The sequence below is a fragment of the Vanacampus margaritifer genome, chromosome 10 (assembly GCF_051991255.1).
Source record: "Vanacampus margaritifer isolate UIUO_Vmar chromosome 10, RoL_Vmar_1.0, whole genome shotgun sequence".
NCBI classification, from domain to species: Eukaryota; Metazoa; Chordata; class Actinopteri; order Syngnathiformes; family Syngnathidae; genus Vanacampus; species Vanacampus margaritifer.
In genome coordinates this window covers 26,317,309-26,331,515 of record NC_135441.1, presented here as the reverse complement: position 1 = coordinate 26,331,515, position 14,207 = coordinate 26,317,309, and the positions used below count along the sequence as shown (strand labels likewise).

The 14,207-nt window shown below is 38.3% G+C and overlaps 1 protein-coding gene across 5 annotated transcripts in view; it reads right to left on the bottom strand.

The window, feature by feature from the left end:
* Positions 1 to 14,207, bottom strand: part of drp2 (dystrophin related protein 2) — a 171,481-nt gene that overhangs the window by 11,506 nt on the left and 145,768 nt on the right. For 4 of the 5 annotated variants that reach the window (XR_013295678.1, XM_077578695.1, XM_077578698.1 and 1 more), the window contains 5 exons: positions 12,642 to 12,808; positions 12,359 to 12,470; positions 10,040 to 10,176; positions 7,118 to 7,183; positions 283 to 348 (listed from right to left, as the gene is read on the bottom strand). Coding sequence is in view for 4 of the 5 variants with exons in the window: in XM_077578695.1 (XP_077434821.1) it covers positions 283 to 348; positions 7,118 to 7,183; positions 10,040 to 10,176; positions 12,359 to 12,470; positions 12,642 to 12,808 (548 nt within the window). In the remaining variant the exon portion in view is untranslated. Of the gene's footprint in view, positions 1 to 282; positions 349 to 7,117; positions 7,184 to 10,035; positions 10,177 to 12,358; positions 12,471 to 12,641; positions 12,809 to 14,207 lie in introns of those variants that run through there. The other variant, XM_077578699.1, reaches the window with a different exon arrangement.

Here is a 14,207-nt window from a genome sequence, read left to right as displayed (position 1 = left end):
AAAAAATATTGATCACTGTTTTTCAAAATAAAAGCAAATGTTTGCTTTTGATTCAACAAAAAAAAAAAAATCAGACTAATTTGATGGACTAGGAGGACACAGTTTGCGCTGAATTGTCTTACTAGTCCGGACAAAGAGCGTACGAGCACACGAGCCTTAAGATGGATGTGAAGGAAATGGACTTTAACAGATTTCCATGCAGCGCGAACATGCACACAATCATGTTGCAAGCCGGCGGCGGTCACGAGCGGCTTTGTATTGCAAGAATGACGACAAACTCACAGACTTTCGTCGGGAGAAAGGCTGTCAGTGAAGAAGGAACAATTCTGGTTTTCCATCTCTGCCAATCTACACACACACACACACACACACAAAAGGAGAGACAGAGAAAGTGTCATATCAAATGCGAACGGATCAAAGTCAACACATTTAATATGCTCCCACACTAGAGCAAAATACAACCAAGAAAGAAAAAACACACACAGTGAAATGTGCACCGCTGATGTTTGTCAAGAGCTAACTTTGACTATCGTGGACTGTAAGTAAACAACAACAACAAAAAGCTGCCTGAAAACTTCTAAGTGACAAGACTGCAGAGTGGCAGGAACAGAAAAAAAGTAGCGGGCCGCCTTTAGAGGAGGATCAATAAAAATGTCAACAAGGAAAAGGGAGATAAAATTGGTTTAAAAAATAGTGTACAGCGTCTCGCGGCGCAGCGGGGAGGCAATAAAACAAGCCGGCAAGGCTGCAGTGGGCTTCAGCACCGCGGACAGCGGCAGCGTCACATTTCCTGTGATCGCGATCGCTCCACTTGGCAACAAGGAGGAAGCTCACAACTGCTGTGGGAAGATAATTAGTACATGCAAAAACTTGTCACTGGCATCTGACACGCTGCTTGTGCAACACACTCAATCCATTTGGGTACAATGAACATAAAGTTGAGTCAATTCTAATCACTCTTCTTCAGGTCAAAACGACTAAAAATGCAGATAGGAAAAAATATTCACAACATACAATTATTGCTTTCTCCGAGCGTCAGTTTTGAATGTTGTGTTTACAAACAGCAACAGAAATCCGTCGGACAGTACCTTTAGGTTCGAACTTCAAAATATGCCCAATTTAATCTTCAGAAACTCTGTTTCTTATTTATTTATCTAGTTAGATCCTGAGACCATTGTCTTGGACATTTAGAGTGCCTCGTTGTTGGATGTGACTGCGTTCATGGCATGGGAAGAAGTTGTAGGAACAAAAATAAACATGATTTAAAAAAATTAAATTAATGTCCATTTTTAAACGATAGTGGAACGAAACAAAACAGACATTTTCTGTTATAAGAGGGTGTGCACACTTGTGCAACTACACTATTTCAGCAGCATCTATTTACATCTCTTTAAAAGATTTTCTCAAATCACTTGAGGGATTGATTGAGTGAATAATCTATATTGGTCCCATTTTTCGATATCACCTAGTGTTTAAACAGGGGTGTGTAGACTTTTGTTATGTCGTCTGAATTTGCTCATCGGCATCTAGGCCCTCTTTTGTTGAAGAGCAATTCAAACCAACTGTATGCTTGAAGAACAATGGAGTGTGTGAGTGTATTTTTGTTCTTCCTGTTTTTTTTTGTCCTGAGAATCGTGAAAGCGAGTGCGTCAACGTGTTGATAAAGCGAGTCCCAGCGTGGCAACTGGCGGCCTCCCGAGCATCGTCTTTATCACAAGAGTTGGTGTGCGAGCTTCCTCTTTAATTAGCGGCCAGGGGAACGTCATTAACACCCAATTAAATGAAGCGTAATCTTCACCCAGCAGAGCCCGGCCGCCACTTAACTGCTCCAAATGCATTTTACTTCACGTTGTCCGTCTTTCTGTGCGGCGCTCTCACCTGCGCGCCCTTCGGCGTTTAGGAAAAAGTTGGGCGCAAGGACATGACATATTCCATGGAAAGCTAGTGCAAGGTTATTATAGTTTACGAAAACCAGCAAAATAACAAAAACTGAAATTGAAAAATCATTTTTGTCATACATTTTAATTAAGTGAAACTACATTTGACCTCATAGAACGAACTAAAAGTAATTCTCATAATAGCAGAAATGTCCTTCATTTTCATCTTTGTCAAATAATATTACGTATGTTTTGACACCCCTGATATATGGTATTGAAAAACTAAAACTAATCCTAAAACTAATACAAACCAAATGAAAACAAAACATTTTTAAGAAAAAGAAAAACTAATTAAAACTAACAAACTCGCTGTAAAAGTTAATTCATACTAACGGAATAAAAATAATAATAATTATTTTTAAATTGTTTTTATTTTGCTGTTCAAAAAGGACAAAACGAAGAAAAAAAAAGTACAGATTAATGAACAAAAATATAAACCTAACTTTCCAAAGTCATCTACTATCAAATAATTCCCAGCTCGTATATAATTTAAACACTCAAACGTTCCTATTTCAAATTTTTTTCTCATGTTTGTCATAAAAGTCAAAACAAAATAAAAAACTATCATGAAATATACAAAACTATCATAACCCTGCTTCATTTTTACCCCCCAAAAATAAAGTGATTTGTTATTGTAACATTGAGATTTGGTTTCTTGATCTGTTTTTTTTTTTTATTCCTACAGCATTTACGCGTAGGATAAACATTTCAGTTCTTACATATTATAAATAAATATTATATTTAAATATTAAATAAATTAAATAAATATTATAATTAATTAATAATTAAGAATTGCGTTTTGGATCCAATCAAAGTCAAGAGAATTGCACCACGCAAAGTTTGCGACTCAAATAAAAAGTCATCCCTCGTGTGAATTGCACATCATAACATTTGACTTTTGAGGCTCCAAAAAACGTTTGGTTGAATACCAAGTTGGTTAACTCAGAAAGTTACAATGTATCTGATTGGCGGACCGATTCCACGCTCGTTCCCGGTTGGCTTCCTCCGAGCGTCAGTTTTGAATGTTGGGTTTACAAACAGCAACAGAAATGCGCCGGACAGTACCTTTAGGTTCGAACTTCCAAATATGAACCAATTTAATCTTCAGAAACTCTGTTTCTTATTTATTTATTTATGTAGATAGATCCCGAGTCCAATGGCTTGGCCACTTTAGAGTGCCTCGTTGTTTGATGTGACTGCGTTCATGGCATGGAAAGAAGTTGAAGGAACAAAAATAAACATGATTTAAATTTTTTTTTAATAAATTTAAGTCCAATTTGACAGCCAGTAAGATTTATTTTTCTTCAAGATTTTGAAGTCTCATTTTAGACACAGTAGGCTACTTGCCAGTTTGTTAATCATTTAAAATTTGTCATGGTTATTAGAAACAATCTTCTCCGTGGTTGGTAAAATTCCAAACAAAGTGTTTAATTTCCCTTTACAGGCCTTTCAAACCCGTCTCATTTTTGACAAACGCCACTGTTGTGTTCATTGCGGGTCACGCTGGTACTACTTGGAGAGCCTTCGAGACATTCTTTAAGGACATACTTGGTGGAAAGCTTTTGACAACCAAGATGTCCTTAAGAACCACACGAGAGTGGCTTTATTTTTTTTTTTAATTATTATTTTTTTTCTTTCTGGAGAGTGGCTTTAATCTACACAATACCGCGAAAAGAAAAAAAATGGACTCTTGACCCCTGAACCCCAGCGTTAATGAATTGGATCCACAAAGCCATTCATCCTAAAGCATGCGAGGCGACGACACGTGCGTGTGTGCGTGTCTTGAAAGCAAGCAAGAAAGGAAGTGGATGTTGCTTTTTAAAAAAAAAAAAATTTTTTTGGTACAAATATAATTGACGTGAAAGCAAATGGAAGAAACTGCGACGTCCTGCAGAGTTCTGAGCGGGAGATTTTCTTCACATCCACCCTTTAAAATAATTGTAAAAAAAAAAAAGTTGGAATGTAATAAGAGCTGATGATGAAAGAAGAAGAAGAAAAAAAAAAAAGAACTTGCTTTCGACACGAGCCGGCGGACGGAAGATTTGTGAAAAGGTCCTTTTTTGAAAAACGATTTCAATCAGTTACCGGCCACAAAATTAGGTACACACTTGCTAATCTCAAATCTGGAACGGGAGTTGATCTTAATCAGATGACAGGCGGAGGCAAAGTGAACGTTCAGTACGTGATGAAGGGAGTCAATAAATGGCGTCAAATCCTATCACGACGGCGCTCAATCACGCTGAAAGTGAAGAGAGCACAAATTGGAGGCTTTTTTTTGTTGTTGTGCTCACGTTGCTTGATGCTTTCTTTTCAAGTCTTTGCATTCATCTTGGAGTCCAAGAAAAAAATTAAAGGGGGGGAAAAGATGAGCGCCGAAATGCAAGACGCTGAGCAAACACAAGACAGATGACGTTCATAAAAAAAATTGAATAAAAGATTTTAAACCGATGGAATTGGATGGCAATTTTGCAATGCTATGGATTGATGGCAACACATTTAATTATGTTTTCTCTGCTGAAAGTGAGAACTTTTAACCCCGAAATACTGCCGGGTCAAATTGGACCCATTTTGACAAATGACAGCAATAATAAACGCGTCTTTTCTGAAAATGACCCAAAACACACAAATCAATCCAATTTGAAGCAAGTCTCCTAAAATGGAGTTTAGTGTCCCCCAGTGGGAAGTGGCAACAGGGTTCAAGGTTCAAACAATCATGCCAACTGTCCGTGTTTAGGTTGCCACCGAAACATGCACTGCGGTCATGGGGGAACCTCGAAACAGTCAAAGAGTCCAAGTCATGTAGATGTATTTTTCCATTGGACAGTGGGCAGGTCTCAACTGGGGAGTTTGAAACAGTCGTGTGAACTGTCCACGTCGCCGTCACATTTACTCAGGTTGCTGCACAAACGTGCACCTTTTGTTTTTTTTTTAAATGTCATTGGGAGATCTTGAAACAGTAATATAATAAGAATGATCATACATATTAAATATTAGGAACGGTGTGATAACTGCTAGTGCAGTCGTATGGTACAAAAGTAATTTGTGAATGTAAAAAAACATAAAAAAAAAACTTGTAGAAAAATAAAGTACCGTAAAAGCCGTAATTTGTACTTGTAAAAAAAAAAGGTATCTGTAAAAAAATGTGCACATAAAAAAAAGAAGAAAACTCTTCATAGTGGATCCCACCACATTCACCGAATTTTTTTTTTTTTTGGGGGGTGGGGGGGCGGTTAACCACCATTATTCATGAAAAAATTGTATTTGCTTATTGGCAATTTTCTGTAATGTGGCAAAAAATATTAATAATGTTTTTGTGTGGCGAAATACTTCCTACAGTGTGCATGATATTTATCGTTGTAGTGACTCTGGAATCGTGACAACAACTGATTTTTTTTTGCCCGTGACTACGCCATAAAAAAAACGTTATTTTCATCACTTGCTGCATTCCCCATAATTCATCTAATCATAAATCTAACACCAGCCATGTTAGATTTATGATTGGAAGTCAGCATGAGCGGATGCCGACCAATCAAACTCTGCCTGCTTTCCTCAAACTAAGACTAAACACTCCAGGAAAAAAAAAAAAAAAAACCTAAGACTAAACACACCACCAAAACAAACTCCATAACAACCAACTTGACCAGGAACATACGATATGCAAATGTTTGGATCCATTTGAAGTGAACTCAGCAGTTAATATGAGATAACAGAGCAATATGGAGGATTTACAAAAAAAAAAAAAAGGACAGCAGGAAGTAGATAAAGACGGCAAAATAGATACGCGGCTCACAGATGAGAGTTTTGGCAGCGTTTTAAAGCAGCGACGTCCTCGGGTGATGTCGTACACAACGGCGCACTTTGCAACGCACACACAAGCTGCATTAATGTGTGTGTGTGTGTGTGTGCGCGCGTGTTTCGCCTTCAGGGGCGCAGCAGTCGTGTTTGTCGTCTGTCAAACGGACGCTGATCCTCGAGGACGGCTCCCAGGTGACCAGTGGGCTCAGCGGCCCGGCCAGTGACAAGCCACTGGGCACGCCGGACCCCGCTGACCTCCAAGCGCACACACACACACACACATTGTACGCCAAATAACACAGATATGCACAAGTAACAAAACAAGCTGTTTTAAATTGGTTTGTGTTTGCGCTGAAGGTGAGACGAGCTGGGGTTCCAAAAAGAAAAGAAAAGTGCATACTTGTATGAAAAAGATGCATTTTAAAGACAGGGAATTATTTTTAAATATCATCTCGACAAACTCTGTCTTTCTTCTCATAAAGATTATAAGCATAAAAAAAAATGACATGATTTTTTTTCTTTTACTAGGGCTGGTTATCGATTGCAATTTCCTCATTCAATTTGATTTCCATTCACAAGAGTTCAGTTCGATTTGATTTAGCTTTTTTTCTGAATCGATTCGCTTCACTTCAATCTAATATTGATGAATTATGGAACGTCAATTTTCTTTGATATCAAGAACATGCTAAAAACTCCACAAATACTAAATTTGAAATTAAATTTTGCGGAGACAGTAACTGGTTAAATAATTGAGTTTATTTTTATTTCTTTATTATTATTATTTTTTTGTCTGGAGAGCTCAGTATTGTTCAGTCGGTAATTTTACCGATTTGACATGTCATCATCATTGCTCTCCTTTTTTTTATTTTTAAATATATATATATATATATATATATATATATTTTTTTAAATAATTTAATAATTGAGTTTATTAAGAAAATATCGAACTTTTCTCCAGAAGAGAAGAAAAAAAAGAAAATACTTTTAAATTCATGTGAACAGTAAGTCTCAAGTCTTTTGTTAGATACAAAAAAAAGAAAGAAAAAAAAGGACTTTAAAATGTTATTTTTTTATGAATGTATGGATATGAAAAGATATATGAAAATAATGGTTTTAATCGATATCAGACTTGAAAAGGAAAATCGATTCAATGCCGATTATTTATTATTCTCTCTCTCTCTCTGTGTAACATGACTTTTTGTCTGTGACATTTAGGATTAGACTGCTGCCAGATCAATACTTCAATCAGAGCTTTGCAGGGATCAGGAAAAAAAGCAGAGGAGGTGAAAACGTGGAAGCAAGAGAGCCGGATTAAGACAAGGGGCGGGGCTGGGGGAATTTGAACGACGGTACGACCGGCGGCGGCGGCGCAGCGAGAGACGTACCTGCTGGCGTAATGCTCGATCCTGCTGTGCGTGTCTGCATGGGGCAGCTTCGGGGACGAGCACGGCCTGGGAACAACAATGAGCGCGTAAATACATCATCACAAGTGCATGTCGGGAAGCACAAAGGAAAGTTAATCCACGCAATATTGCCAGGATCATCTGGAATCAAGAAGCACAGAGGTTAATCCCGTATCAATTTTTCTTGATGAACTGTGGCAGGAGGTTGTTTTTATTGTTGTGCGTTTTTAGCGAGATTACGCAAACAACTCCAGTATTTTTATCCGCTGTTGCTTTGTTTTGGTTTGAGTTTGAATCTTGGCTTGGCTCTTTATGTGCAGAGTTGGCATGTTCTCTCTGTAGGCGGTTCTCGGGGGAAGCCCCCTTAACACGGTGCCTGCCTACCACTGAAGATACTAAATGCCTTAAGTAAGGTTTGAGTCACATGACATCATTGCCAGGAGTGTGTCACATGTTGACTTGATATACTGTGACAGCGTCGGGTGGCATAAGATGATTAGTTTAGCACTTTTTTTTTTCCTATAATTTGGCTGGTCCTGCAATTTATATACTTAAAACTCATTCAGTGCCAAAAACGTTTGATGCAGCCTCTGACCTGAAGAGGTCGCTTAAAGCAATGGTAGTTATTACAAATAATGGCCAGCAGGTGGCAGCAGAGTATAAGAAATCAACCAAGGGCATCTCTTTTTGCCAGTGTTTTCAACAGGTTTGTGAATAATGATGAAACTTAGCTATGTTCGAATGCTAATTGCTGCAAAACGGAAACAGAGAGAAATAGACTTTTTTTTTTCCTGATGAAATTAGAGACTCTGATCTTTCTTTTGGCAAGTTCCATGTTTTTATAAGCAATAGAACACAATATTCTGTGAGCCTGGCAAAATCAGTCAAAATCCAGTAAAACAGCCGGGAGCGAAGGGGGTTGCTTCAGTGAAAATGGAGGCTCAAGGAAGGGTATTTTGGGAAGTCTAGGATCCACTGTTCTTGGTCTCTGTTTTTGTAAAATGAATGCCCCCATTCAAAATGCCATTTATACTCCAGAGTGAAGATGATGTAAATATCCATAAAAAGGTTGCTAGTGAACAAAATGGAAGTCTCACATTGTGAGGATGTTGGTCTGCTTTCCCGTGCGGGTCTCCTCCATTATGTCATAAGCAGTTTTATGAAGCGTAAAAAAGTTACAGCGCGATTCCATTATCTGAATTTTACAGTTTGTTCCCTTTACTGAAAATCCTCTGCGTTTATTTTCAACTCAAAGATCCAAACAGTGAAGTTCAAAAGAGGTCAACGGGACTGACGACATGACATCACATTCACAAGCTGCCAGCGTGCCGGCCCATAAACACGCTAAAGTGGGCACACGGACCGCCTGCAGCGTCGCTTCCTGATGACTCTCATGGATTTTAGTCTCATTGCTCCTCTTTTCCCCGTCGGCTCAAACGAGCTCACGTGAACGTTTGTGTGCGAGCGGGATAACATTATGGTGACGCCGAGAGCTCCCTTTCAGCCCCGTCAGATGAGCCCAAGCGGTCGGGGCATGATAATCGGACCCTCACTGCATGTGTGCGTGTTATTCAGTACATGAGAGCATTTTCAGGACGTCAAGCTGCATCACTAAAGAAGCGCTTGTATGAAAAAGTGGTGCTTTTCTGGGATCGGCTCCTTTCTGATCGATTGGCGATCCTAGTCACGGACTCCTCCCACCATTTGGTGTTGGCAAGACGGCCTCAAGTCGTAAGGTTGAACCTTCAAGTTTCAAGAAAGTTGCAAAAATCAAGCCAAGTCAACTACCCACAAAATTTCAAACAAGTCAAGTTAAATATATTTTTCCACACGTTCTCCATTTTGCACATTTGCACTATTTTTTTTTTTTAAATCAATTCAAGAATTTTTATGTTTTAATTAGTTTAGATTTTACCCCCCGAAAATGCTTTGTTTTAGTTTTATTTGTTTTAGTATTTCTTTTGAATATATATCGTATTTGTCGAATGCAATAAAAAAAAGTATTGTGTAGTGAAGTAAACTGGAATTTTGTACGGCTCAACAGCTTTAAGTATTAAGTGACAAAAACAAAACCGAATGAGATGTGCTTTTTGCTTCTTTTTTTAAAAAAAAAAAGTATTTTTGTTTTTATTTTATTTTGTTAACTAAAATGTTTGTTCAATTTTAGTTTGAATTATTTCGTTAGTTTTCATTAACTATAATTTCGGTCAGTACTCATTCATAACCAGATTTTTATTTATTTATTTATTTATTTCATAGTCCAAAACCAGTCTCAGTATGACTCAATTGTATTGATTTATTGAATGATAACATTTGGGTAAAAATGGGTTTCATTTGAGACTCAACATCATTTTTGTTTGTAATATTTCCTCCCAATTGACATCATTTATCAATTTCCTGTCAAGCTGCAGTCCAATGGAAGCAAACGAATGATGCAATTTCGATTGAAGTGGGGAAGACTTCAATTTAAAATCAAAATCAATTTAAAAACTGGGAGCTCTCTACCCCAAAAAAAAAAAGAAGAAGGATAAATTAGAATTTAATATATTTTTAGGTTGTTTGATGACCTGTGAATTGTGCAAACAAAGTAGAATTTGAAGGGTTAAAAAAAAAAAGAAAAGAAAAAAAGAATTGATGTTAGTTAAAAACGTTATCCACTAAATGAAGCAGAAAAACACAAATTGCAGATGAAAAAATGTCCACGAACAAGCTGAAAGCAAAATCAATCAAAGCCTCAGTCTTGGGAGCCCGTTGCATTTTGTTTCTAATTAAATGTCCATGTTCTCAGTCACTCGTTAAAAGGGTTGCAAAAACATGAGAAGGAAGTCCGGGAGGCTGCTGGGTGATGTATAAATATTTTTTCAATCCAATTATTTTTTTTTTTTTTGCAAAAGTTGGACTCACGTCTCGCAGCTGTCAGCCTCCAGAACGGACTGGACGGGCAGGTAACCTCTCTGAGGGTGCTTGGTGAAGTACTGCTTTGATCGGAACTTGTTCTTCAGAGTCTTGGCGAAGTCCCTCATCTTCTCTCCCGACGTCGTCTGGAGTCGGATGAAGGCGGGCGGCAGGACGGCGAGCGCATGGCGGCAGAAGACAGGTTGAGCGACCGATTGAAGAAGTTTGCACTCATATTTCTTAGAAAATGTGGTCGGAATTGAGCACCGGCTAAAACATCTGCACGGATAACAACTTGGATGTGACGCACAATAAATCAGAAGAGAATACAACAAATATGAATTCATGGTCATGTAAATAAGCAACACTTTAATTGCTTTGGCATTTACGTGGTAGTTTTGCGTAAATTAGTGTTGGGAGGTCCGTGGAAAAAGTTTCACTTTCTTTGGAGACCGTAAGAGTTTTGAGAAGCGCTTTGCTCGAAACTCATTAAAAGTGCGCTCATGCCTTGACATTCAATTTTACCCTCCAGCATTCAACATATTGGATTGGAAGGCGTGTAAAGTTAGTCCTTTTCTAACCATAATCCCGGATGCCAAGTCGTTTGTGAAGGCAGCTCCTAGAAAATATTGATCAGTCAATAAAACAAATTAGTATGCCATATTTCTAAACTCTGATTGAACATTTATGAGATCAGTGCCTTGTCTGCGCATTTTGAATTATACCCGACCTGCAAGTACATTCATTAACATCATTGTCAAGTGAAAATTGATATGTGAGTATTTTTTAATAGGGACGTCAAATGAGTGCGTTCATTTTGACTTAATTTGAAGTTCCTTTAACGCACGATTAATGAGCGCCCCTTACTTGGAAAGTCTGTACTGGAGGAATTCCACGTCACAACGCAGCAGAAATCGTCCACGTCAAAATTTTGCAGTAATAAATGTAATAATAATGCATATATTGGTGGAGACTGGGGACAAGTTGTATTTTGCAATTTTTAAAATGTGAAGAATTTCACAAGTTACTTCATGTTAAAGATTAGATAGCGTTAATATGAAGAAAAAAAAAACCTGAGCTGTAACCAATGCCTCACAAATGTAATTATGCCATCTAGTGGCAGAAAATGACAAACACAAATCAATATCACACTAATTTAACTCAATTTGATGAACTATTATGAAATTACTGAGTCAAAGACTAAAAGATGTCGCCAGATTTTCTATTAGTTTAACATTTTTCCACTTTTAATCAACAAGAGTATGAAAACGTATTGTACATGTTATTGTACAGAACATATATAACATTTGTGATTAATTGTGAGTTAACTATTGAAGTCATGCGATTAATTACGATTACAAACTGTAATCACCTGAATTGTCAATCAGAAAATAAATCCTACTTGGCCTGTCATCTTATGTCCATACACCCCAATATGAAAACATCCATGCAGTGACAATGAGGCACTCTAAAACAGCCAAGCCAGCGCAAAGCCCCCGTCCAAATCCAAATTCCAGTAAAACAGCCGGGAGCGAAGCAAGTTACTGCAGTGGCTGCGAGTGAACGACAGGCCAATTGAACCTTGTGCCATCATTTTCTGTATGTCACCATACATTACAGGCATCGTTAGAGGAACGAGCAAACACTACTTGTAGTGAATAAATATTTTTTGGAGCAGTTAACTCATTTACTCCCAAAGACGTATTTATAAGTTTGAATGTTGTTGTTTTTTTTTATGCTAGAGCAAACAGAAGGCTTTGATGCAGCCTCTGAATTGAAGAGAATGCTTGAAGCAATGGTAGTACTAGTTATTACAAAAATAGATTAGAGTATAAGAGATCAGCCAGGGCCACGATGTTGCAAAAAGCTCTTTCCCCACAGTTTTAAACACATTTGTGAATAATGAGGAAACTTAGCTATATTCTAATGCTAATTGCTGCAAAATGGAAACTTTTTTTCCCTGATGACAGAAGAGGCTCACATTTTCTAATCTTCCGTTCCACGTTTTTTTATAGCAATAGAACGCAATATTCTGTGGGCCTTGCAAAAATCTGTCAAAATCCAGTAAAACAGCCGTGAGCGAAGGGGGTTGCTTCAGTGAAAATGGCCGCGAGTGAATGAGTCAAGCGAAATGGGATCATTTCTCAAAGCACATCTGATGATTTCTCACTGCGCAGCGGTTGGGAATCGCTGGTCGACATAAGATATGCTCAAAGAAGCACAAACCCCGAGCGGCGCGTGTGCAAAATCAAACCTGGCAGATGTTGATTTCATTGCGGCTAATGAAAGATTATAAAAAAAAGATAAGAAAAGAAAGATTTGCCTTACTGGGGTGTAGTACTCCATGATGGGGTAGTGCAGCTTCTTGCCTTTGCTGGTGCGTCCGGTTAGAAAACACGTCTGGCAGATGTCCACGTTGAACTGCTTTAAACTGCGATACCTGCCGAGAGCAAGAAAAGTCAGCCAGCTTGCAGGGTGAAGGCTCCATGCTGGGCTTTTTGTTTCATTCATCCCGCATTGCCTGCTGATTCCACCACAGCCGCTTGTCATTTTCCAAATTGCCGCGAAACGAGTGACGACTCGGCGGTAAACATTGTTGGTGTCCACCTGCCTGAAGCCTTTGATGGGACATTGTTTGCAGATGTGACACTTGGCCTGGTGCTTGGTGGACTCGGCCGCAGTCACCCGGTGGAGCACAGGCAGCCAAACCAAGGACTGGGGCTCCAGGCTCATCCAGTCCAGGAAGTGAGACACCTCGATGGCAGCTTTTCCTGAGGCCTGCGCAAACAAGGGAGCGGTGGGGGTTTGAATCCCAAAATATAGACCAGGAAGCGGGCAGCTACGCAGAACACGGGTGGCACAATGGCTTGCAGAGAATGAGAGCACACACGGACATGTTTGATCTTTGAATAGATCACTTTAAATAGAAATGATGAACATTAATAACAAGGTTACTAATACTATTTTCCTGGAAAAGTGGATTTCTTGGCCGGATCCGATCTGAAAGAGAGACTTTGGAGTGTTGAAGTTTGTATCAAGATTTGCAAGTAGTGCTCTCACTATCGAATATATATATATATTTTTAGAATCGATTAATCTATCGATTATTCAATCAATTAATCGACCAATCAGATTCATTTTAATTTGGCATTACAGTATATTACAAAAGCATTAATTTCCCTGAGTACTGTTCATTAACCAGTGATTGGTGTTTTTCGTTCTTCGTATTTGCACAGTGATTAAAAAAAAAGAAACTATGTACTATGTTACCGGTTTGGTCAGTTTTTTCCAAAGTAAAATCAGATGTTTGCAAATGTTTTATTTTGATTAAACACAGAAGGTAATCAGGACTACAGAAATCAGTGAACAATTACTGTTGAGATGCTGAAATCAGAGGATTTGGACCATTTTGAATTTAAAAAAAAAAAAGCCTCCAGTTGTGGATTTAGTTGGTAATTGATTACTTGACAGCTCTATTTGCAAGTATCCTCATTTCACAGCCCCCAACGACCGCCCCCCAGCTTAACTAGGGAAAGCATGACTTATTCATGATGGAGTTTCGCAAAAAAAAACTAAATGTTACCGGTTTGATTTTGTATTTTTTGTAATTCCAGAAAATGTTGTGATTAATTAGTTTTCTTTTTTTTTTTTTAATTGCTCGACAGCGCTAACATTTTTTGCATGTACATGGCAAACATCTTACCCGATATCTTGATTGGAACCACGTCACACCTCAAACAACACCTTTTATGGTCCCCCGACACCAAGTTGAGACTTTCCAATTCTTTCTTTTTAACTTTAGTTGCTAACCGGATTCAAATAACCGTCCAAGAAACCGCTTATTCTCATTGTGGGCACAAACAGTAGACCGGTGATTCCAAACCACTGTGTGTCATGCGTGAAAGGATTCAATCACCACATCCTTAGCCTCAGCCCTAAAAAAAAAAGTCAGCGGGTTCGAGAGCATTCACTATTCGGGCCCCAGTATTCTGCATCTGTTTTCAAATGTAGGTAATAAAAGTAAAACGTTGTCAGATAAATACTCAAGTAGAGACACAGTGAATGAAAACAAACAAAAAAAAAAACGACTTAGGCCGTGTTCCACTACTGACCAAGAACATCAAATGTCTTTTTTTTTTATTTTATTTTATATTTTTTTTTTATTTTATTTTTTAAT